General features: G+C 44.7%; 1 protein-coding gene and 1 non-coding gene across 2 annotated transcripts; one reads left to right on the forward strand and one right to left on the reverse strand.

Annotated features, from left to right (window-relative positions):
- Positions 1-2,355: 2,355 nt before the first annotated feature.
- LOC123323386 (melanoma-associated antigen B17-like) lies at positions 2,356-3,309 on the reverse strand. The gene has a single exon (XM_044911621.1). The coding sequence runs from the start codon at positions 3,307-3,309 to the stop codon at positions 2,356-2,358; it is 954 nt and encodes a 317-aa protein (XP_044767556.1).
- A 19,933-nt stretch (positions 3,310-23,242) lies between these two features.
- Positions 23,243-23,379, forward strand: LOC123323526. Its single transcript, XR_006539460.1, has one exon. It is a non-coding gene; the product is annotated as a U8 small nucleolar RNA (small nucleolar RNA).
- Positions 23,380-23,690: the final 311 nt, after the last annotated feature.

The following is a 23,690-nucleotide window of genomic DNA, read 5'->3' on the forward strand; positions in this document are numbered from 1 at the left end:
TCAGCTGGAGAGCTTTGCCCTGGGCCTCCTAGGGCTGACAGCAAGGGTGGGACTCTGGGCATTCTCCTCGATTCTGGGGTGAGTGGTCCCCTTGCTCCTCATTCACAGTCCTCATCTTGACTCATGACCGGACCTGGGAATCTACCGTGCAGTCACCTAAAAAACCCATACTCCTCAGGCTAAGGCCATTACTTGCCTGGAAGCTCCAAATTGGAAGTCCGGATGAATCCTATCTGTCCAGGGCTGTTGCGATCTTCTGAAAGATGATAGTAGGGGCAGAATTTTATGACATCCCACTCTTCTGCAGTTAGTAGCCCCTCAGTCCTTGCTCAGGTTTTTGACCTTGACTCTGGGTAGCATATGGGACTGCTTCCTCTACTAAGTCAGCCAGCCTTACACCAAGGTTGTCACCTTCCGGAGACACTAGAGGGAGAAGTCAGGCTGCTATTCCCTGGCTTACCCCTTCCTGAGGCCTCTGTTGGTCCCGCTCTGTCATGGGGGTCCACTCACCAGCACTCATTGTCCTCACCTTAAATACAATTAAGGCCCATGAGGATCTCCTACTTGGGCAGAATCAGAGCTGCTGCACAGGCCCAAGGACCTCACCTCCCTGTGAATTCACTTCCTCTGCTCCCCACCAGAGGAAATGAGGGGGTGACCATAGCCACACAAGGCAGAAAGTAGGGTATGTGTTGTGGAGCCCCGACTGTTCTGGGATGGGGAGTTCCTCATTCCTCATTCAGGGTCCTCACCATGATACCTGTTAGGCTGGGACCCTCCCACCCCCCCCCACCCCCCCGCCCACTGACCTGAGGACACAACCCTTAAACCATGGCTCTTACATCCCTGAGAACCTTGAAGAATGAGTTAGGGGATGCTCAGGCTGCAGCTCTACCTGAGGCCCTCTAGGTCTGAGAGTAGCTAAGGCATGGTCTCTCAGCACTCCCTATATTCTGTGCTGTTGGTGTCTAGCCCCCCATTCATACAGGGTTCTCATTTTGTCTTCTGTCTCTTTGATTAAAGGCTGCTGGCAAATCCTCATCCCTGCAAACACTTGAGCAGGTTCCTGACTGCCAACCTTGCAGACACTGGGACACCGTCCCTAGGAAGATGTGAGATGGGGAAGCTGTGGCACAAGGCAGGGGGCTGCCCAGGTGTTAAGCTGTCAGAGAAGAATCACCCTGATCTCTTCCTTCTCTGCGCCAGCTAGACAGCATCTTATGCAGTTTCACTCCTGACAGATTTCCTTCCTACACGGAAAGGGCAGAGCAGGATAATTTGGAGAGCCCCCGATCTTTTCAGGTTACCTGATACTGCCTATATAGATGATCATATTGTCACTGAATATAACTGTTTTCTTTTCTTTCTTCACACATTTACTCAGCATTACTGTTACTGTGGCTATGTATTCCAAAACACTGCTTTGGGTCAGGGTTTTGTTTATCCCATGAGATGTATTTTGGAGTAATGAGAAGAAAAACGAAATAAAAGATACAAGGTCTGGCTCAGGCTGGGAGGAAAGGAAGAGCATGGGTCTCTAGACTGATCCGGACCAATCCAGACCAGGGATCCAGTCCCAGTGAGGTCACTTACCACTCCTGTGAACTTGAGATATTCACAAGTCGTTTATCTGTAAGTGAAGTTCGCTAAGCTCTATCCTACAGGAATGTTGGCATTTATGTACTGTGTAAAGCACTTGGCATACTCATTAAGATATATTGGGTCTGAATGAATGGCAGTTATTATTATGAACCCCCCAAAATACCACCCTCCCATTTAAGTTTATTTTTAATCCAGTAGATAGCAGAGAATATACCGTGCACAGGGACAAAAACAAACGTTCTTAAGCTAAAAAAAATTAAAGTATCTTATCTTTTTACTAAGACTAAAAGGAAAAGGCAAACCATGAATTAAACACCTTTTATTTATTTTTTTAACTTTTTTTCTCCATTTTGTGTTCCTATTTTACTGTGTGGTTCTTCCACCTTTCCATGAAAATCCCTATTGCAGTGCCATGTTATCTGCTGTTGGATCACGAATACAATATAGATGGTCTGTGACTTTCTTTTTCATGTACCAAAACTGTAACTCTCATTTGTGAAACAGCGATAAATGAGAGCCACGTCATTCTTAAGTTTATATTCTAGAACTAAATGCGCTATTAGAAGAAAAAACGTTTGAAAACACCTAAATTAAATATAACTGTGTATGCGTTTATAGAAGCTAACCGTTTCGAACAAATAGGAAGAAGATCTGTGCTTTGTTCCCTCCAACCCCTAGGACTCTGCACTACCTGGAATTCCGGTCGACTGCCCTCTCCCACCGCAAGGAAAAGCAGCCGCCCCCGCTGATTGACTAGACGCGGCGCCAGCCACGGGCCGCCGCGCGCTCCTTCTGCTCTTGCAGCGCCTCCTCGTACAGCTCGGGGAAGCAGCTGGGCACGGTGTCGTTGATCTTGGCCAGGACCTGCAGCACCTGCATCTTGCTGGTCTCCGCGCGGGCTCGCGGGCCCCACAGGAACTCGTGGCGCGGAGGGTCGCTGGCGGGCACCGCGCGGTACTCCAGGTAGCCCTGGTGCACCAGGTCTTGGGTGATGAGCTTCCGGGGCTCGCCGAAGATCAGGTGCCTCCTGCCCTCCTGGACGCCCAGCACGTTGAGGAACTCCCAGACCTCCTCCTCGGTGGCGCGGTTGCCCTTCATGAAGATCACGCCCAGGAGCGCCATCAGGAGGCCGGTCTTGGGCAGCCCCTTGTTGCCGTCGCTCGGGAGGGACAGCTTGCTGACCAGGGTGTAGGACTGGCTGCGGGTATCGACCTCCCTGAGCTCGAGCCCGAAGACCAGCTCCATGCGCTCCGAGGTGAGCCTGAAGATCTCGGGGAAGTGCTCGCGGTACTTCCTGCTGACCATCTTCAGCAGCGCGGCCCGCGTGATGGGCTCCCCGGTGCCGTGCTTCTCCAGCAGGAACTGCACCAGCACGCTGGCCTTGCGGGTGAGGGGGTCTTTGCGGGCGGCCCGGGGGGCCGGGGCGGCGGCGGCCTCCGCGTTCTGGGCGCCCTGGTCACGTGGCGGGCCTGGAGGGTCCGCGCCAGGAGACCCAGGGGCCGGGGCGCCCTGGGGCTGCGGGGGCGGACCCGCCTCGGGGGAGCCCGGGGGCATCGCCCCCACGCCGGGCGGGGGGGAGCGGGGGGGCTCCTCTGCTGCGGCGGCTGCTGCTGCCGCAGCAGGAGCACCCCCGAGACTCTGAGCCTCACCGCGGCCCTGGTGGCGTTTCTCCCGGGCACGGACCTTGCTCTTCTGGCCCCGAGGCATGGCGACGCTGCGCAAGGCTGGTAGGTGGTGAGGGCACCTGGAGAGGGGGGACGGTGGGGTGGGGTGAGCCCCTTCAGCGGAGAGATCCCACCTTGGCTTTGACCCCGGCCGCCCCTGCAGGGTCCCCCAGGGCACTGCTGTAGGACCCCACAGGCCTCCCTTTACCCTGGTCAGCCTGGGCCCTGAGCACCCTGTGGAGGAAGGGGGTGTGAGCCTTGGGTCCCCAGGCACACAGCCCTGCCCGGGGTTTACTGGGGTGACGGCAGTGTTCTTGACAGGGAAGACCGCGGTGTCCGGGTTGGGGGGGAGGACGGGGGGGGGGGGTCCTCGCAGTTCACATTCAAGATCGTCCTGTTAATAACTGTTGGCAAGACCCGGGCCCCCACCCCCCTCCCCTGCTCTGAAGGAGACCCTGTGATCTTCCAGGGTACCCTGGAGGAGGAAAGCAGGGAGCACTTCCGCCCACCACTCGAGTACAGGGGGCACCTAGTGCCGAGCACTTATGGGAGGGCTTCTCTGCCCGCAGTTCGTGGGGTCCTCGGAATGACGCAGAATCCCCACTTGGACTCCGTGTAGGACCTGGGACCCTCCCTTCCTCTGACTGGGGCTGCACCTGCAGATCAAAGCTCTAACCTGCCTGAGACCTGAGAGGAGAAATGGTGGGAAGTCTCAGCCTGACATTCCTTTCTTGGGCTCTTAAGGGTCGACAGGAGGGGACAGGCCATGTTCTCTCTGGTCCCCTCCTTTCAAGGGGGTGGTTCCCCCAGTCCTCACTCAGGGTCCTCCCCTGACTGCTGGTAGAGCCCAGAGCTGCTCTCTCTTGCCCTGCGGCTGGCCACTCACGCTAATGGCAGCAGGGGCTGGAGACTCATTAGGAGGCGGACAGTCCTCACCCTGAGTCCCGGCAGGACCTGGAAATCCTCCCTCAGCTGACCTGCTGCCAGCCCCTTAGGCCAAGGCCCCTACCTCTCCGAGTCTCTGCAGCACAAAGTGATGGAGCACCTTAGTCCTTAGACCGGCCCGGACCCTCCCAGGCCAAGGCCAGGAGCGGGGACTCTGCGTGGCCCCTGTCCTGGGGGAGGGAGTCCCCCCAGCCCTCACGAAGGACCTCTCCTTGCCGCCAGTCGGCCTGGGATCTCTGCCTGTGCTGAGCCGAGCCAGAGTCCAGCAGCCCCGGGCCAAGGCCTGCAATCCCCGAGACCCCGCGGGGTAAGCCAAGGGACTTGGGGCTTAACAGCCATATTGGGGCCTCCGAGCCCCGAGTGCAGGGGCGGAGCGGGACAGGGTCTGTTGGACCCCTCTTTCCAGGGGAGATGGGGCCGGGGGGCTGTCGGGGATGTGCCCCCACGGTTGTAACCCGGGACTCCTGGGACGTCGACCCCTAACAGCCCGTGGGACCCCTGTCCGCGCTCACCCTAGGCAGGAGCTGTCCGACAAGGCCTCACTGCCCACGGCGTGGTTAGGAGGAAGTTCTCGAGGGCCACGAGGTCCACTTCCGGTCATGTGGGTCTGGGCCCCCAGGAGGACCCTGGAGGGTGGGGGCGGGCTCTGTGGGCGGGGTGGGGAGTGGGGGGATAGTGTGTGGTGTGCTGGGTTGTAGGGGAGAGTCCCGCAGGATTAGCAAGGGTGTTGTCACTGACTCTTAGCAGGTGGTGTGAATTCTCCCTCTGCCGTGCTGAGTGTGCTGGCCTCAGACCAAGGGTCTCATTTCGTTCCCAGCCTCCAGTAGGAAGTATTTGGGGGTGTGAGCTTAGCTGTCATCGCTGGGGCTTCCCCAATCTGACAGTCACCAGGTGGTAGCTTTTGGGGGGACCTGTGCACTTTGGCGGGGACTCAACTCCCTCAATCGTCTCTCAGGGTCTTTCCTTGATCCCGTGTGGGTGCTGGGCAAAGTCACTCTTCTGATTTGAGGTCAACGCCTCAGATAAATGCCATCAGCTCCCTGTGACTCCTGATGTGACCTGAAGGTATACTTTTTTGGGCTACTGCTGCCTAAGGTCTTCCAGAGATGGCTGCAGGCAAATGAGAATCCTCTGGGGTCCCGTGTTCTGGGGTAGAGATCTTGCACTGAGTTCTTTACAGTTCTAGAGTTCCTCCCTTTTGTAAATGCAGCCTCTCCAACCCCCTCCCCCCCCCACTATGGTCCTCAAGAACCCTATGGAGAAACGGGGTACTTCTTACTCTGATTGCATACCCTATAGCCTCTCCTGGCTGACATCACTGTCATTTCTGAAAGTTTCTGGGGTAAGTTTTCTGTCCTATGCATAACTACTATGATACCTTCTATTCTATTTCAATATTTATGTTTTTGACATATAAATGGTGGTTACCAGAGGCTGGGAGGTGACAGAAGAGGGGGAGATACTGATGAAAGGGTACAGTCTTTCAGGTATGAGTAAGTTCTGGAAACCTGTACAGCACACTGACTATAGTTAATAATAATATATTATTTACCTGAAATTTGCTAAGACACTAGATCTCATGTGTTCTTTCTATTCTGTTTTCATTCATGCCTTACAATCTATTAAGATCACTATAAAAAATAACAGCCCAGTCCTCACCAACGAAAAAAATTTCAGCTAGTTATTAGGACCATTATCTGGACTCATTGACTCAGACCCACCTCAAGCAACCCAGACTTTGGTCCTGCCCTGATATTACCCTGTAGTCCTGGCACATGGGCCCTGAGGAGCTGCCTTCAGTGAAGTAGCAGAAATAGACTATTCCACAGCATGCTGGAAAAAATCAAGGCTAAACCTAAAACCTTTCCAACCACCAATGCTGTCTTCTACAGACCTGTCTCAACTTCAGGGCCTGCCCACACACAAGTCCTAGTTCAGTGCACACTTAGTGCCCCTCAGGTGTTTCGCAGTATCGTTGTTGTTGATACTGTTTTAGCTTTAGTTTTTCCAAGCGTTGATTCTGGGCACAGGAAACAGCAGCCTGTGATCAGTGTTCATCTTGGAAGCTACAAGTAAGGCTCTGAAACTTTAAATAATATAACAGTTTATATCTTTACAATATTCTCTTCCCCTGAATAAACATATTTTACAGCTCCATCTGGGACATTTTCTTTCTCTGTCAGTAAATTTTTTTAGTTGCCTCAATAAAGATCTGCAGTTGTGTGAGGTTTCATTTTAGGTACATTTTAGATACTGTTGCTGTTGTAAATGGTACATCGTCCATACGTGTTCTAATTCGGTATTGATTTTGTGTGACCAGGCATCTGATTTTACTACGGGGACTTTCTATATACTAGCAATTTGACGTTCCTTATATATTTGAATGTTGTGTTTGCTTATTACTTTAGATATTTTAGTTATGAGATTAGTCCTGTTATTATGTTTCTCTGTATTATCCATACCTCTTCTCTTCTTATTCTTGTGCATGGCTGTGCCCTGCTGTACATTCACATCCAAGTTTGTGGGACCGTAATTCTGTGTTTTTCCAGACTTTATTGGGAATGCTTCTAATATTTCACATTTATGTGTATTTGCTGATGAGTTTACGGTATGGAAATTCCATTCTTAGAAGTTTACTAAAAGTTATTACCATGAAATGGTGTGGAATGTCTATCAAAAGCTTTTTCTTTACCCCTACATGTTGCCAGATGCTTTTCCTCCCCTTAGTGTAGTGAATTCTGATTCATATTTTCTAACATGATACCATCTTTGCATTCCTCTGATGCAACTTATGTCTTTATTGGCCCCTGTATTGTATATGCTATGAAGTTGTTTATGTTATTTGTCTGAGTAGGAGTGAGCCCAGGTGAAGTGCTCTTTTTTTCAGGGTATCTTTATTTGGTCTTTGTATCAAGGAGAGCTAAGGCATTAGAGTGGGTGAGTCATTTCCCTTCTTTTTGTATGGTTCGAAAGAGTTTATGTCGAAGTTTTATTCGTTTCTCCTTCACCATTTGGTGTAAGGAGACCAAATTTGGCTGGTCTGGGAACATTTTGAGGGCACCTTGTGTTTTACCTACAATTTTAGTTTTTATGGTTAAAATAAGTTTTCTATTTCTGTATGAACCTATTTAATCATTTCTATTTTGCTGAAAAATAGTCCATTTCTCTTGGATTTTTAAATTTAAAGGCATGCTATTTAAAATAAAATCACATTATCATTGAAATTCTCGAACATGTACAACACTGTACAGAGAACAGAATATTGAACCCCGTGTCCCTGGCACTCAGCATCAACAATACTCAGCAGTAACAGGAAGAAGCTTAATCGGATCACACTTTGTTTATTGGTAACACTACTCCAGAGGGGCCACTGTGCACTTACATTAGCAGATACATAATGTTTGGGATCCCCTTTGTGGTGATGTTAGCAATCACTAAGGATCATCACCCTCATCCATTAATCCATTAGGGGCTGCCGAATGGTAATTCTTTCATTCCTTTGTTTCTATTAGCTAAAATAATTCTCTACTAGGTAGACCCTTTTCTTTATCTACCATTTGTTACCGACAGAATGGTGAAAGTATTTATAGTGTTAATTACAGCCTGTAAATTTCTTCTACATGTACACTTTGTAGAATTTTATTTAATATCACTTGTTTCTGCTTCTTTCTTTTGTAACTGGTAAGACCTACAGAAGGTGTTACAGAAATATTTGTAAAGAACTGACTTTCATTAGTTGGCTCTGCTGTCATCTAATTCATCATTTCTGCATTTGTCTTCATTATTTCTACCTTCTAATTATCTGGGTGTAATATGCTGCTGTTTCGGTAACTCTTGAATCATTGGGATGCTTTAAATATTTTTCTGATAAATCTGTTTAGTGCTATCATATCCGAGTAGCACTTGGGCTGTTTCCCACAGGTAATACTGTAGACCTTTCTGTGTAGTGCTTGAAAATTTTTAAAAGTCGAATAAGTCTCTCCATTATACTCCTGGAATTTTGTAGTGTGTGTGTGTATACACACATATGTGATAGATCTAAGTTTTTCCTAGGAATGAAAGGAGGATTGCACAGGAAAAAATCATAGTGTTTTAGGAAATTTATCATTCATGATAAAAGCACATATGTTACAAGTAAAGGATACCTACAAAAATCACAAATAATAAAGATAAACTATTAAATCAATAGGAGTATTTGTAAGAGTTCTTGAGTAAGAGATCAGTATAAAAACATACACTTTATTTCTGCAGCAATAAGCAGTTTGACCATGATATTAAGAAACTATAACTTCTAAAGTACCATAATGAATACTGGGCATTTAATATATGTATTTAGATATAAAAGACATAATAAAAATGAAACATATACAGCTACTGAGTAACTAGAGGATTATCCTATTCATGGAAAGGAGTACTCAATATTGTAAACATGTTAATTCTGCCCAAATGTAATCTACAGTGTAGATAAATACCCAGTCTCCCCAAAAGAAACTACATAGCTTTTGTATATGAAATTTGACAAGCTGTGCTCGCTTCGGCAGCACATATACTGAAATTTGACAAGCTGATTCTAAACTTTAAATTTATTTACAAATTACCAAGAACAGTCAAAGAGCTCTTGATAAAGAAAAATAGGACTTATTCTACTAGATATTAAGAATTATTTTTTAAAAACCATAATTAAAAATGTGTGCTCTATTTGCCAATATGAACAAAGAGACCAATAGAACTGAAGAGAGTGTCCCACAACACCCACTTACACATGAACTTCTGATTATTAAAACTGTCATTGTAGAGAAGTAGTGAAAGAACAGGTTTGTTTTTTTTTGTTGTTTTTTTTTTACTAAGATAGGACAGTGGAGAACCTGGAAATCCAAACTGAAAAATAACACAACTGTAACACTTCCCTCATGCTAGACACAAAATTCAATTCTAGAAGGGATTAAACACCTTCCATTACATATATTATAACAATTTTCAACCTTAGATCACAGGCGAGAAGAGCAAAAAGACTGTATAGTCTATCAACTAGAAAGACACCAGCATGGGTCAAGTAGGAGATTTGGAGGGAAAGAGATGAAAGAACTTGGGGACATCAGTCACCTGCGTAACAGGACTGGGGATGATGTGAGCAGGAGAGGAAGAGAAGAAATGGCAGCTCTTTCAGCCCCCTTGTCCCCTGCGTATTTGGCCTCGATACCATTATGGGCCTTCACTTGCAGAAAGGAGCGCTTGTGTACTTAGCGCTAGCTTGGGAGAAAACTCCCTGGGCCAGGGATCCGTTCATCCCATCCACCTCTGCATGAGTCCCTGACCTGTCAATCTCTGGACTGTAAGAAAGCATAACTGGGACACTAGTGTTATAGACAGTAGTGACCAGGGGTATAGCACTGATTACAGACACACTGAAGAGAACCGAGAAGATAGATGTGAACAACTTAGAGACAGTCCCAGCTTGTGCAGATGTGATGGGAGCAATGTCCCACCTCCCTCTCCACCAGAATGAGTACTTCTGCTCTGGGGTGAGAAGACTGGGAGCCTGGGACTCTCTACCCCCACCCCTCCAGTTTCTTTTTTCTTTTAACCTTTTGTTTTTTAATTTGAGTAGAGTTGTCCCATAATGTTACATTAGATTCAGGTGTACAACTTACTGATTTGACAAATTTATGTATTCTATGTTTGCCACAAGTGTAGCTACCATCTGTCCTATTATATCACCATTACAGTGTCACTGACTGTATTTCTTATGCTGTGCCTTTTTTTCCCCATGATTTAGTCATTCCACAACTGGAATCCAGTATCTCCCCTTCATTCATTTTGCCCATCCCCCACCTCCCTCTCCTCTGGCAACCATCAGTTTGTTCTCTGTATTTATAGGTCTGATTCTGCTTTTTGTTTGTTCATTTGGAAAGTTGCTTTTGGTTGGTTGTCTTGTTTTTTTAGACTCTCCTTATTAATGGAATCCTATGGTATTTGTCTTTCTCAGTCTCACTTCTTTCACTAGCATAATGCTCTCTAGGTCCATCCGTGTTGTCTCAAATTACACAATCTCATCCTTTTTTATGGCTGAGTAATATTCCTGTGTGTGTGTGTGTGTGTGTGTGTAAAATATTTTCCTTATCCATTTGTCTATTGATGGACACTTAGGTTGCTTCCATATCTTGGCTATTGTAAATAATGCTATTAACATAGAGGTGCATAGATCTTTCTGAATTAGTGTTTTTGTCTTCTTTGGGTAAATAGCCAATGAATTATTGGACCCTATGGTATTTCTATTTTTAATGCTTTGAGGAATTCCATGCTTTTTTTTTTTACCTCGTTGTGTCTTTGAGTTTCCCTGATGATCAGTGATGTTGAGCATCTTTTCATGTGTCTGTTGGCCAACTGGATGTCTGCTTTGGCAAAATGTCTATTCAGGTCTTCTTGGGCCTCCAGCCTTTTTTTGCACATGTGGAATTGTTCTGCAAATTCTACCACTTATCAGGTCTCATGTAGAGACCCATACTGGGGTTTAGAGTACTTAGGAAGCAAGGGGGATCTCTTTCTCCTTGTTGTCATCAGGGCTACTCTGAGCAGAGGGAGATCAGGAAGCAGGGAGTGACCAAGATTCCACAGTGGGCAGACAGCTTTGAGTTCATTGTGAGCACCTCCTCCTCTAGCAAGTGACCTACCAGTCAGGGCAGGTTATGCCCTGGAGGTGTGTAAATGGGGACTCTCCACAGTCTAAATGGTATCTGGAATTCTAGTGAGAAAGACTAAATTCTGACAGTCTGTCCTTAAATGCAGAAAGAGTCACCCAAAAATAAGTCCACAGGGTCTGAAGTTGAGGGGAAATGGAGGAAGATGGTGCTGTCTTGGTTCTCTCATTGATATACTCATGATCATGGGCAGCTGTCAGCCCAGAACACGGCCTGCCTTTACCTTGGCTTTACATTCTTCCTTCCAGGTACCCTCAACTTTGACAGAGTGAACAGTTCCTACATACTTACTCAAATGTTTCATGAACCTATTTTTACCTGTCCAGGTAACTACTTTATGCTTAGAACCTTGGTATACAAGGGATGAAGAAAGACTGAAAGAAAGAGTTAATATCCAGGTAAATATGGTTGACTATTGTCTTCATTTTTTTTTTTTTAAGATTTTTTTTTATTTGCCAGAGAGAGAGCAAGAGAGTGCATGCGCACAAGCAGGGGGAGTGGCAGGCAGAGGGAGAAACAGACTCCTCACTGAGCAGGGAGCCTGGGACTCAATCCCAGAACCCTGAGATCATGACCCGAGCCGAAGGCAGACGCTTAACCGACTGAGCCACCCAGGTGTCCCTTGTCTTCATTTTCTACTGCTGCTGCGTAACAAATCAGCACCGATTTAGCAGGATAAACACAAATTTATTATCTCACAGTTTCTAGGTGTAAGATGTCCAGGTAAAAGTCAACTGTGGTCTCTGCTTTAGAGTCTCACCTAGCTGCATTCAAGGTGTCATGTGAGCTGTGTGGTCATCTGAAGGCTAACCTAGAGATGAATCTGAGCTCACTCACATTGTTGGCAATGGTGCTCAGAAGTTTTCGTGGTTTTGTTGTTCTGGTGGTTGCCGCCGGCTGTTGGTTAGAGGCCAGGCTGCAGTTCCTTGACATGTGACCCATTCCACACCCGCCCCCTCCACAGGCACTTGACAGCGTGACAGGCTTTTTCTTCAGGGCCACCTGCATAGCAAGAGCATTTCTGTTAACAAAATGGAGTGTTAATACCAAGAGTCAGGGGAGTCCCATATCCCCTTTGACATACATAAGGACAAATAAAAATTTAAAATAAGGGAAAAGTACAAGTATTGAATCATGTACACCTGAAACTAATAAAATACTATGTCAATTATACCTCAGTAAAAAAATAAGAAAAAATTCAAGTCTTCCTCGTGCAAATCAAGAAATGCGACTCCTTTTAGAGCAGTTATTTTAGAAAACTTGTAAATACTTGCTCTGCTTCACTGAGATCTTTGTAACTCTTAAGAGCTGATTACGCTTCTTGCCAGTTTACAGCCTAGCAGTTTTTTCTCAAGTAACTGGGAGTCAGGCCCTTGAAATGTGAACATTAAGTAAAATAGCACCCCTATCTGCCAGTCTCCATGAAATAGTTGTAAAAAACTGTCTCCTGTCATAAAGAAATGAGAAGTTGTTTTTCTTTTTTTCCATTTGGATAAAGGCAATTAGCTAACAAAGATGCTCTCCCCTGCCCCAAATTATCAGGCGATTTTATGATGAACTATGTGTAGTAAATGATGCTGTCAAGTCCTCTTACTTGAGGAATAGTTACTATTAGCTTAAGATCATGCATGTAATGGGTTGTATCTATTTGGCTATATAAATGGGTGAGCTATCTTTCTGTCTTAGCAATCTCTTTAGCAATGTGATGGGTGTCACATTCTGGTTCAATGCTTATTAAATAATAAAACCTTTTTCTCTCCTTCCTATGTTTTGTGGAGAGGCATTTCTGAGTTGGCAGGAGATTTTGTTTTCAATTAACTACCCCAACAAATTTGGCAATGAGGATAAGACTTCTGGAAGTTCCTGAATCGTGTGAATAAGAAGTTCTGCGGACACCCAGTAGTCAGGTAAGAGACCTTAACTCATAAAGTCTCCCTTCTAGCTCTCTGCTCTTTTGGAACACTTGTCGGAAAAACCAACCTCTCTGAATTCAAGATTTTTCTATAAAATAAGCATGAGAATATGGGCTCTAAAATCACATTAGGATCACCATCAGCTTTGATTATGGAAAAATATGGGAAGCTGGGAATGTTACCTACAGTTCTTTGTCTTTAACATGTCCTCTCTCTGTCACATTAGGAATGGTATTCCTATAAGAATCTAGTCTTGCAGTAGCCTGAGGACACTTCTTTTAATTTGTATAACGAATACGCAGAGGTTCTCAAAAGGGCCTCATCTTAACCAAATGAATTATTGGTATGCATGGGATTCATATCATTCATATAGGAAAGTTAAATATGACTTGAATAGCCAGAAGGAAAAACTGGAAAAAAAAAAAAAAAGAGAGAGAGAAATTAAAGGCCCTTTTCTCAGCTATTCCTGCTCTCTGCTCCCCTGCTTCTATTTTTCCCCACATTAAATCAAGTCCTGGAATGAAGGAGGCAGTGATCTTTCAGCTGCATTGTTGCCTTCATTAGTGGACTTCCCTGCACAGAGGGACTGAGGCATAACTTTGTTAACTGCTAATGAATTACCTGCCCTGTTTGAGGACACAGGTTTGTGTAGGTCATGCTCTAGCCTGGGTCCACTTTATGTCTTAGCCAAGATTCGACCTACAAGATTCCCATGTCATCCACACACCCAGTAGATAGGAAAACAGTATGATAAAGAAAAATGATTACAGAATAATTGAGAGCTTGAATAAAAGATGATGCCCTCATATGAAGGCAACAGGATCAAGAGTAGTTGAACTAGTCACTTGGGACAAAGCAAACAAAAAAAGGTGTTAAGCTGATAAATGTCAGTATGGGAAGGTTAACCAAAAGACCACATAACTTATATTTTTCTTACTTCAATATGAGAAAAACCAGCCCTTCCTATTGGGACCACCAGCATTTGTTGTTGTTTTTTTTTTTCAGGTGGGGCAGCCTGTTTATTGACCAGACATTTAGTGGCTGTGAGCAGCGTGGGAGCTGGGATACAAGCTGAGGTAATATCTTTCCCTGCCCCTCGGGCACCCTGTGTTCCACCTGGCCCCCAAGCAGGTGGACCTGGTCTGAGAGGTGGGGCCTCATGGCCCAGCCAGCAGGCCCTGGCCTGGAACAAATCTGTTACTTAGGAGGACAGACCAAGTGTCACTCCATTCACTTTGGGATGCAAGTTCTCTCCAGCCCCAATATATAGAGATGAAGGCTATTTATTCCTAGAGGCTTATCCTCAAGGCTTAAAAATAGTCATGTACAGTAAGTAAACACCAAAAACTCAAACTCTACCCTTTGACAGGCATCTCCTAATCAGATTTTGATACTAGATAATGGCCATGGGTGTCTGTGTTCACACGTGGGAAAAATTATTCGGGGAGATGGAGCAGTTACTGAAGGGCCTAAGCCATGATGTAGATCTTGCTTACATGACTAAGGGAAACTCAGGAGAAATACAACTCTTAGTTAAAAATTTAGATTACCAGGCTCTAGAGTTGGGTAATATTTTATAAGGAATTACAAAATAGTACTCAGATAGTTAACAGGCAATAAAGCATCACGACAACTTATAAAATTAATATATGATGGAGAAGTTTTGCATGTTGTTAATCAAGAATCTGCTTTAACCATCCACTATTAGTATGATATATTTAAAGGTTTTTTTCCCCCAAGGCAAATAATGTACTGAATTTATCCTACTTTATTTTTGTAATTCCCTTGCCTTATAATTTACTATGGACTTATTGGCTATTTAGATGGCTGCAATTTGCCCAGAGAAAGGTAGAAGTGGCAGTGGAGAGAATTTGTAAAACTGTACTGTTACTACTTTGTAGTAACAAAGGTATGGTATTATAAGGATAAATAAGTTAAAAATAAAAAAGTTTTATTCTTCTGGTGCCACAAAAAGGCAGGGAGGGAGTATCATCCCCCCCCCCCCTTTTTTAAATAGCATTTACTTTAGAAAAAGTGTAAATAGAAAACCTTTCTCTTGGAAAAGCTGAAGAAGCTTCTTACCAATTTTATATCCCAGGAATGTTTTCCTTTGGATAAAGGCTATCACAGAGGACCACCCCAGTGACCACATGCATTTAGGAAGAAATAGGTGTGACAAATGGACCCATTAAGTCCTCTTCCTTGTGGACTAGTTATCTTTCCTCTTGAGGAAATGTATAGAACGGGTTGTATCTGCTTGGCGACATAGAAGAGTAAGGTTTCTTTTTGACTTTGCTTTTTCTTCAGTTGCTTGCCTGGGATGTACATCATAGTCCAGTTTAATGCTTATTCAGTAATAAAACTTTGTTCTTTCCTATATGATAATGTTGAATACTACCTGAGCCCTGTGATCCGGGACAACAGTGAAGGTTAGGCAGTCCACCGCTTCTGTGTTCCAGGAAACAGCTTGCCTCAAAGATCCAGTCTCCGTCTGAGTTAGGTAAGACACATACCTGCTCTTAGATCCTCAGAAATCCCATTCTTGGCCTCATAAATGGTTAGCCCAACTTTGGTTAAGCTTCTCTTCCTCCTGTAGGCCCACCCTCAGCTGAGCCAGCAGGCAACCCCTTTTGCAAATAGACTGGCCTCAGGGTAAAACGTTCTCTGATCTTCTGCCCAATCACACCATCTTTATTCTGCTTCCACACATACACAGCTTTGTGTATCCTCTCTCCAAATGGAAAACTCTTTTGGCCCACCTCATGCTTGACATCCGTGCAGATCTTATGGGCATGGGTTCTCCCTACTATGATAGTTCCCTTTCTACCTTTGCAGTTATCCCTTATGAAGGAATGTCTCTCCTTACTAAGTTCGATTGGTTTTTTATTTTCCTTTTTTTGTGTGTGGAGACGAATTTTTGAGTCAGCACGATAGTTTGCTTCTCATTATTCCCCCAACACATATAATGTCATGTAATGGGGGTGACATCTCCTCACCTTCGCTAGAATGTCTTGGTTAGAAGCAAGTCACAGGCCCTACCTAACCTTAAGGATAGGAGTACACAAAAGCACCATTACCAGGAGATGGGGGTCATAGGAATGCCATGAGACTCTGACTGCCATAGTCCACCCTCTGGGCCCCAATGTCTCATGTTCCTACTTTTTCATTTACCCTCTCCCCAGATCCCAAAACATCTTATCTCACTACAGCATCAGCTCAAAATCCAAGCCTCATCATCTAAATCCCCAAGTCTAGCTGCAGATGACGAGGCTCTTGGGAGGAAGTCTATTAAGCATACCAGTTGGGCAGAGTAAATCTCTATTTGTGGACCTATGAAGCAAGGAGCTAGGTCATCTGTCCTCACACATCCCATGTACAATGGCAGGATAGGAATAGGATCACATCTGTAGACACTGTTGTTCAGAAACAGGCAAATGGGAAGTACAAGAGTCAGTGGATAGTAGCACTTCTGAAATACCACTGAGCAACTATTGTCAGTTCCTTGATTAGATTTCAAAGCCTCAGCATAATTCCCCAGGCTCTCACCTCCATCTTGGGGTTCTTGTATCCATCCTCTGAGTCATCCTTCTTTTTTATTTTTTAAGTAATCTCTACCCCCAACACGGGGCTCTAACTCATGACCCCGAGGATCAAGAGTCATATACTCTACTGACTGAACCAGCCAGGTGCCCCTCACCTTTCCTTTTTTTTTTTCTTTATGGAAGATAGCATTTGTATTTGGAGTTAACCATGATCAAATGCACAGAGGCAGGTACTTGTAACACCTACCTTGCCTCTCCCAGTGGAAACTTGATTTCTAGTTTATCCAGGATTCAAGAGTAACTGTGAAGAGCCCTCCTACATCCTATGCTTTAGTCTCTCAACACTGAGACAGACACAGCATCTGAAGGTCTCCCACAGCCTTGCCTCACCCACCACATAGCTAAGCCTCAACTTCCTTTCCACTGAAAAGCTGCTTTCCCAAGTGTCCAAACGGACACTTACCTGCTCTCACCTGGACTTGCAACTTCCCATCGTCTTCTAGGACCCTGATACCTCATAGCTTCCAGCCGGCCCGAGACACAAAGTCCCGAGCAACCTCAGGGCTACCTAATTTAAGTTTTAATTTCCCCTGCATTCTTGGATACGTTAAGCAAATTCACATATGCATCTTTTAATTTTACAGAGTGACGGACTGAAAGTATTAGGAAAGCCACAAGTCAACTATCTCTGAAGCCCAACAACTTTCCAAAGAAACACCTACTCAGTGCAGTGATAGCCTGTTCCAGATCATAAAATAAGAGGGAAGAGTATCTCTTACTCTTAAACCTGACACACAGCAATAAAAGAGTTCTGGTCCAAGAAGGCGCTGTATGAAGACCCTGAACTCACCTCCTCCATGGAGATACCAAAGCTACACCTATTTATAGCAGAACGAAGGGCTGACTGAACAGCTTCTGCACAACAAAAGACAGACCATGAAAAGAATGGCAAGAAAGATGAAAAGACGGTAGTCTATTCTCTGTGTGTGTGGTCAAGGGAAGGGGCACTGTAGTGGGGAGGGGAGGGACACCATGAAACTACAGTATTATGTAGTATCTGGATGTGGAGAAGGGAAGGGAGAAGATACTGTTTGTGTGATTGGGAGGGAGGTAAGAAAAGTTTGTGGCTGGGGGAGAAGGGACAGTGGACTGTGGGTGAGCAGAAAAAGAAGCGAAGGGACAGTGTAGTGTGTGTGGAGAAGGGAGGAAATAGTGTAGAATTTGTGTGTAGAGAAGAGAATGAACAGGGTGGTGTGCAGAAGGAAAGGGGAGAGAAAGGAATAAACAGTTTGGAGGGGGCAGGGAGGAAGGGATGCTGTAGTTCAGGTGAGTAAAGAACGGAAGGGAAAAATGGGAAAGTAGAGTAGTGTCGTGTGGAAGAGGGAAGGGAAGGCAAGCAAGAGTATAGCATGTGTGCATGGAGAAAAAGAGGTAGAACACGAGAGGGAAGGAATAGTGTAGTGTCTGTGTGGAGAAGGACTGGCATAGTGTCATGTGTATATGGGGACAGGAAAACTAGGGAAAGTGTGGCATCGTGTGTGTTTGGAGAATGGAAGGGAAAGGAAGCAATGGTGCGGTGTGTGTGGGGGGGTGTGGAGATAAGATGAGCGAGAGGATAGTGTGTGTGTAGGAAAAAAGGAAGGTAAAGGAGGGGATAATGTACCGTGTGGACATGGGAAGAGAGGCAAGGGACAGTGTGGAAGAGGGAAGCGACAAATGGGAAAGGATTGTGGTATGTGTGTGAGAGAGAAGGATGGAAGAGTAAAAAAAAGGGAAGGAAGGGATGGAACAGGGTAGTGTGGGTGAAGAGGGAAAGGAAGAGAAGCTAGGAAGGGATTCTACTGGATTCTACTGTGTATGTGTCGAGATGGGAAGAGAATAAAAAGGAAAGTGTAATGTGTGTAAGTAGAGGAAGGAAGGAGGGGAGGAAGTCTGTGGCGAGAAGGGATAGGGGCAGTGCGTGCATGCTGTGTGTGCAGTAAGGGAAGAAAGGGGAGCGTGTACCGTGGGTAAAGTAAGGGTAGGAATACTGTAGTGGTGTGTGTTGTGTGTAGGGAAGGGACATACCGTATGTGTAGGAGGGGAGAGTGTGTGTGTGTGTGCATGTGCATGCGCGCCGAAGGGATGGGAATGGAAGGCGGGAGAAGGGAAAGGAGTGTGTAGTGGTGTCTGTGTGGGGCGAAGGGAATCCTGAGACTGTGGTCTTCAACCACAAACTAAAAAAACTAAAAAGAAACCAGCCAACCCTTGCTAAAAGTCCCTTTTGCTCTCTCTCCCTCACTTCTGAAAGCCTTGTCAGATTGGTATGGGAAGGAACTGTGGACATTCTAAGTGACCTTTCTCAAACCTCCAGGACTTTACTCTTTCTGGTCTCCCCGTGGGCTCTCGCGCCCCACAGGATCTCAGAGCATGGAGGCTCTCTGTCTGGTACCTGGTGGTACTCGGGGCTCTTCTCTGGTCATGAGCTTCCTGGGCTCCCACGGATGAAATGCTTCCTCCCGGCCTGCATCGCCATTATATTCAGGAATTCTGAGATCTCCTCAGCGGAGCAGTTGCCCTTCATGAAGGTCACACCCAGGAGAGTCATCTGGAGCCCAGTCTCGGGCAATTGCTGCCACCATTCAAGCTGCCATCGCTAGTGATGTCCAGTTTGCTGGTAAGGCCATAGAAATGCTCGGTAGAGTACACTTCTTTGAAGTTAAGGCAAAAGACTAGCTCCCAAGTGTTCAGAGGCATTCCAGAAGGTCACAAGGTTTTCAGCATGTCTGCCTTCGTAACAAGTGTTCATTTTATATTTGAGCAAAAAGAACTGTACCAACAAAGTTACCTTCTTGATGAGAAAGTCTCAGCATGAATATCTACCAGTTACGTGTGTCTGTGAGTATGCGTGCATATCTATATACAAAAGTTTGCTGGAAAAAAAAAAAAAAAACTAGCCTTACTAAGTGTGATTTACTGTGATGTTTGCTAATTCTCACCCATACACTATATTAAAATAATAATAAAGGCCGTACTTACCTCTGAGGAGGTTTCGGATGTGCTGTCCTTATGCGAACCCATGGATACGGACAGCCGTGGTCTCTGGCGCCCTCTGAGAGTCACACAATGAAGCAGTAGAAACTGTTTGTCCCAAGACACACTGGGAAGATACAGGGGCAGAATTTTAAAATTCTTCCTCCACTGATGATGTCCTATGCATTTTTTTGCAGGCTACGCAACCACCCCAACTTTAAGGCACACAGCTCACCTCCACCACGTGCTGGGGGCAAAATACTTACCAATCATCTATCTGATCTAAGATTTGTGTTTTGTTTTCTTTGGCATATAGCTAAAGACACTTTTATCACATGCATATCATTCCCCACCCCCCCAAAAGAGTTCTCTATATTTAACAGCAAGAAACAATCTAATTAGAAAATGAGCATAAGGCTTGAACACACAGTTCACCAGAAAGGACATATGGATAGTAAATAAGGAGATGACAAAATATTCACGTCATTATCCATTAGTATAATGTAACTTTAAGCCACAACAACATACTGCCACTTACTTACCTACTAGGATAGGTAAAGTAGAAATTACTGAAAATAGCAAGTGCTGATGTGGGTATTGAACAAGTAGATCTGACATTCATTGATGGTGAGAGTGTAACATGGTCCAGGATCTCTGGAAATCAACTTGCTCGTTTCTTACAAAATTAAACATATGACAGAACAAGCCCCTTATGAAAATTTACCCTAGAGAAATGAAAATAGATGTTCACACAAAACACCATACACAAATGTACATAACAACTGTATTTGTAATAGCCCCAAACCAGAGGTAGCTCCAATCTCCTTCAGTGGATAAATGGATAAACTGTTGTACTGGGAATACTAGTCAGCAATCAATCAAAAAGGATATACTATTTATCCTCACACCTTGGATGGATCCCAAGTGTATTAGGCTTACTGAAAAAGCCCATTTCATAAAATTATGTAATTTTTAATGCCATTTGTATAACATTTTCAGAAAAGAAAAATTATACTAATAGGGAATAGATCAGTGGCTGCCAAGGATTACATTTGCTGTGATTGTAATAAAGAAGGAACACTAAAAATAGAACTACCCTATGATCCAGTAATCACGCTACTGGGTATTTACCAAAATATACAAATACAGTAATTCAAATATGATACATGGACCCCGATGTTCACTCCAGCATTATTTACAACAGCCACACTATGGAAGCACCCAAGTGTCCACTGATTGTTGAGTGGATAAAGAAGATGTGTATGTATATATATATATACATGCATACATACAATGGAATAATAGTCATCAAAAAGGAAGGAAATCTTGCCATTTGTAATGACGTGGATGGAGCTAGAGTATAATGCTAAATGAAATAAACCAGGGAAAGACAAATACCTTATGATCTCACTCATGGGGAATTTAGAAACAAACAAATGAGCAAGGGGGGAAAAAAAGACAAACCAAGAAACAGACTCTGAACTATAGAGAAGAAACTGATGGTTACCAGAGGGGAGCTGAGTGGGGGGGATGGGTGAAATAAATAGGGGATGGGGATTAAAGAGTACACTTATGATGAAAAAAAAATAAGCCCCAAATGAGAAGGAACATAGGGAGTTTCTTTGCGGTTTGGGGAAATTTCTGTGTCTGTATTCTGGTAGAATTCATACAGATTTATACATGGGCTAAAAATGTCTTTACCTATATACCAAAGAAAAAAAAACATAACAAAAAGCACTGATTGATTGCCTGTCTACTTGAGTCTGGTGAAATCCAGATTTGATTGCAGTTAAATACAACTCTACCAATGTCAATCTATGAGTTCTGGTAAATGAACTATCACAATGTAAACAGATTTGTTTGGCTGAACTGGTTGTAAGAGCCACAGGAACTCTCTGCACTATTTTTACAATTTCTATGTAAGTATAAAATTATTTCAAAATGAAAGATTTTAAATAGGGAGGCTGTAACTTGCACAATTTTTCTGTCCTTCTAGGACACAATTTCTGGGGTCTAACTGCAGTTTACAGAGCCAAATGATAATACGCCTCTGATAGATGCAGTGATTGCAAATAAAATGCAGAGCTATACAAAGATTGTGGGATATGAGACCTACTTATGCAAATGTGGAAGGAGAGGCAAGGAGTAATCTGTGTTATGATTGGTGGAAAAGATGATAAAAGGGGAAAACCTGCTAAAGGGAGACTATACAACTTCTATTAAATTTCTAATACAGGGAAATAAACCTGATTTCCTGTCCCCTTCACTGTACATTACCCTCACTCAGTTGCCACTTAGGCAATAAACGCAACTTTCTTAGAAACACAAATCCTCCCCACACTACACAGTGAGTAGTGATTTACATTGTGCTACAGTTCATGTGATAACCTGGAGATGGCTAGTACAGATTTTTTTTTCCAAGTACATCCAGTCTATTATAACCATAAAGATACAGCTCTGGACTCCATTTATCCCTGCCATCCGTGGTTATTTCAATAAACAAACAGTCCCATCGTCACAGATTCTCCAGCCACCCTACAAATGTCTGCATTCTGAGTCAACCTCTTACCCTAGGAAATAGCTGGTGGCAATAGAGGCCACCAAATGCAGCCATAGGACACCTGGCCTCTGGTGTGCCAGGAGCTCGGGAACCATGGAGGATAGCCCGAGTTGCAGATACCATCCAGATCATTTTTTCCAGACATGTCCATACTCGGCCCTTTATCTGTAGAATCACTGAGGCAATTGGCCTAAGCATATCCCCCCCTCAATTTCCACCTCCCTGCAGTGGTAGGCCCCTCCCACTGCTCACTGGTATTCTTGGCCCATCTCAGCTGTCATCACTTAGCAAACCTGCCCTGCCTGCGACACTGGTGGGGATGCAGTGAGCCCCACAGCAGCCAAGAGCTATAGCCCTGCCAGGATCCAGCATGCAGCATCGCCACCTGATGAAGGAAATCCATCTGCGGTCTGCCTGACTTTGGGGAAGGAGATTTCAGAGGCAGGGTGGGGTGTCTGGCACACCTCTAGTCCCTTCATCCAGTAGACCTGCCCACTGAGACCACCTCACAACTTCAGCTGGTGGCGGCAATTTGGAGATTTGCCAAGCCTATTAACAGTTCCTGGACCCTCTACCCACATTCCCAGCTCTTCTCCTTACGGTTCTTTGTCCACTTTATGCTCAACCCTCGATCCAGAATGCTGACCACCAACCTGCCCTGGGCTCTTCTAGATGAGGTTTTACATGTGGTCTCTCGCTCATGGGCTCTGGCAATTGCTCTGACCTCCAAACTTCACTAGCTCAGGGTGTCCTGCCTGGCTCCACTGCTCAGCAACTGATCCTTCTGTCACGTCCTTGCTTTTACAAGTAAAGGAGGAATGTCTTTCAAAATAATAAAAGTATGCCGAGAAAAATCCAGGCACTCAAGACATTAATGCAGAAATCCCATTCTACAGGGGTAAGGGATTCATTGAATTTATATTCAACCTGTTTGGAAAAAAGGAAATAAAAAGTAAAACAATATGGAGACCATCTTTCACCCCAAAGTTTGACCATGATTTCAAAGTATGGTGAATAAAACGCCTAGGAGGATGTAAGGCATTCACACACATTAACTGGACAGACTATGAAGTGGTATAGCATTTTTGGAATAGAAGGTCAATACTTGTAAAAATTCCCAATCTTCACACTCACCCGCTTTAATCAGGCTTGCACTTTGCTACATCTTTCCTATGAGAGCGCAGGCACATTTGCCCAAGATTTCATGTTCAAAGATGTTGATTTCAGTCCTGTTAATCATAGCAACAAATGGGAAACAATTTATATGTCCATTAGGAGGAGAATGGTTAAATTAATTATTGCACAAACATAAGTAGGATGATCCTTACCTGGTCTTTCTTTTGGGGGGAGGGCTTGGAACTAGATGATTGGAGTTTCCAACAATACATGATTAACGTCTCTTTGTAATCAAGACTTGCAATGCCCTGATTGCTCCTATCTTCTTCCTGACGAGGTCTCCTTCAATAGGCCAAAAGGTCTATGAAAAGATGCTCAACATCATTAATTATGAGGGAAATGCAAATCAAAACCATAATGAAATATCACCCCATATCAGTTAGGATGGTTATTATATTAAAAAAAGTGTTGGCAAGAATGTGGAGAAATTGAACCCTTGCACACTGTTAGTAGGAATGTAAAATGGTGCAGCCACTACAGAAAACAGCATGGAAGTTCCTCAAAATATTAAAAATAGAACTACCATATGATCCAGCAATCTCATTCCTGGGTATAAATATTCAAAAGAATGGAATTCA

The sequence above is a fragment of the Neomonachus schauinslandi genome, chromosome X (assembly GCF_002201575.2).
Source record: "Neomonachus schauinslandi chromosome X, ASM220157v2, whole genome shotgun sequence".
Lineage (NCBI taxonomy): Eukaryota > Metazoa > Chordata > Mammalia > Carnivora > Phocidae > Neomonachus > Neomonachus schauinslandi.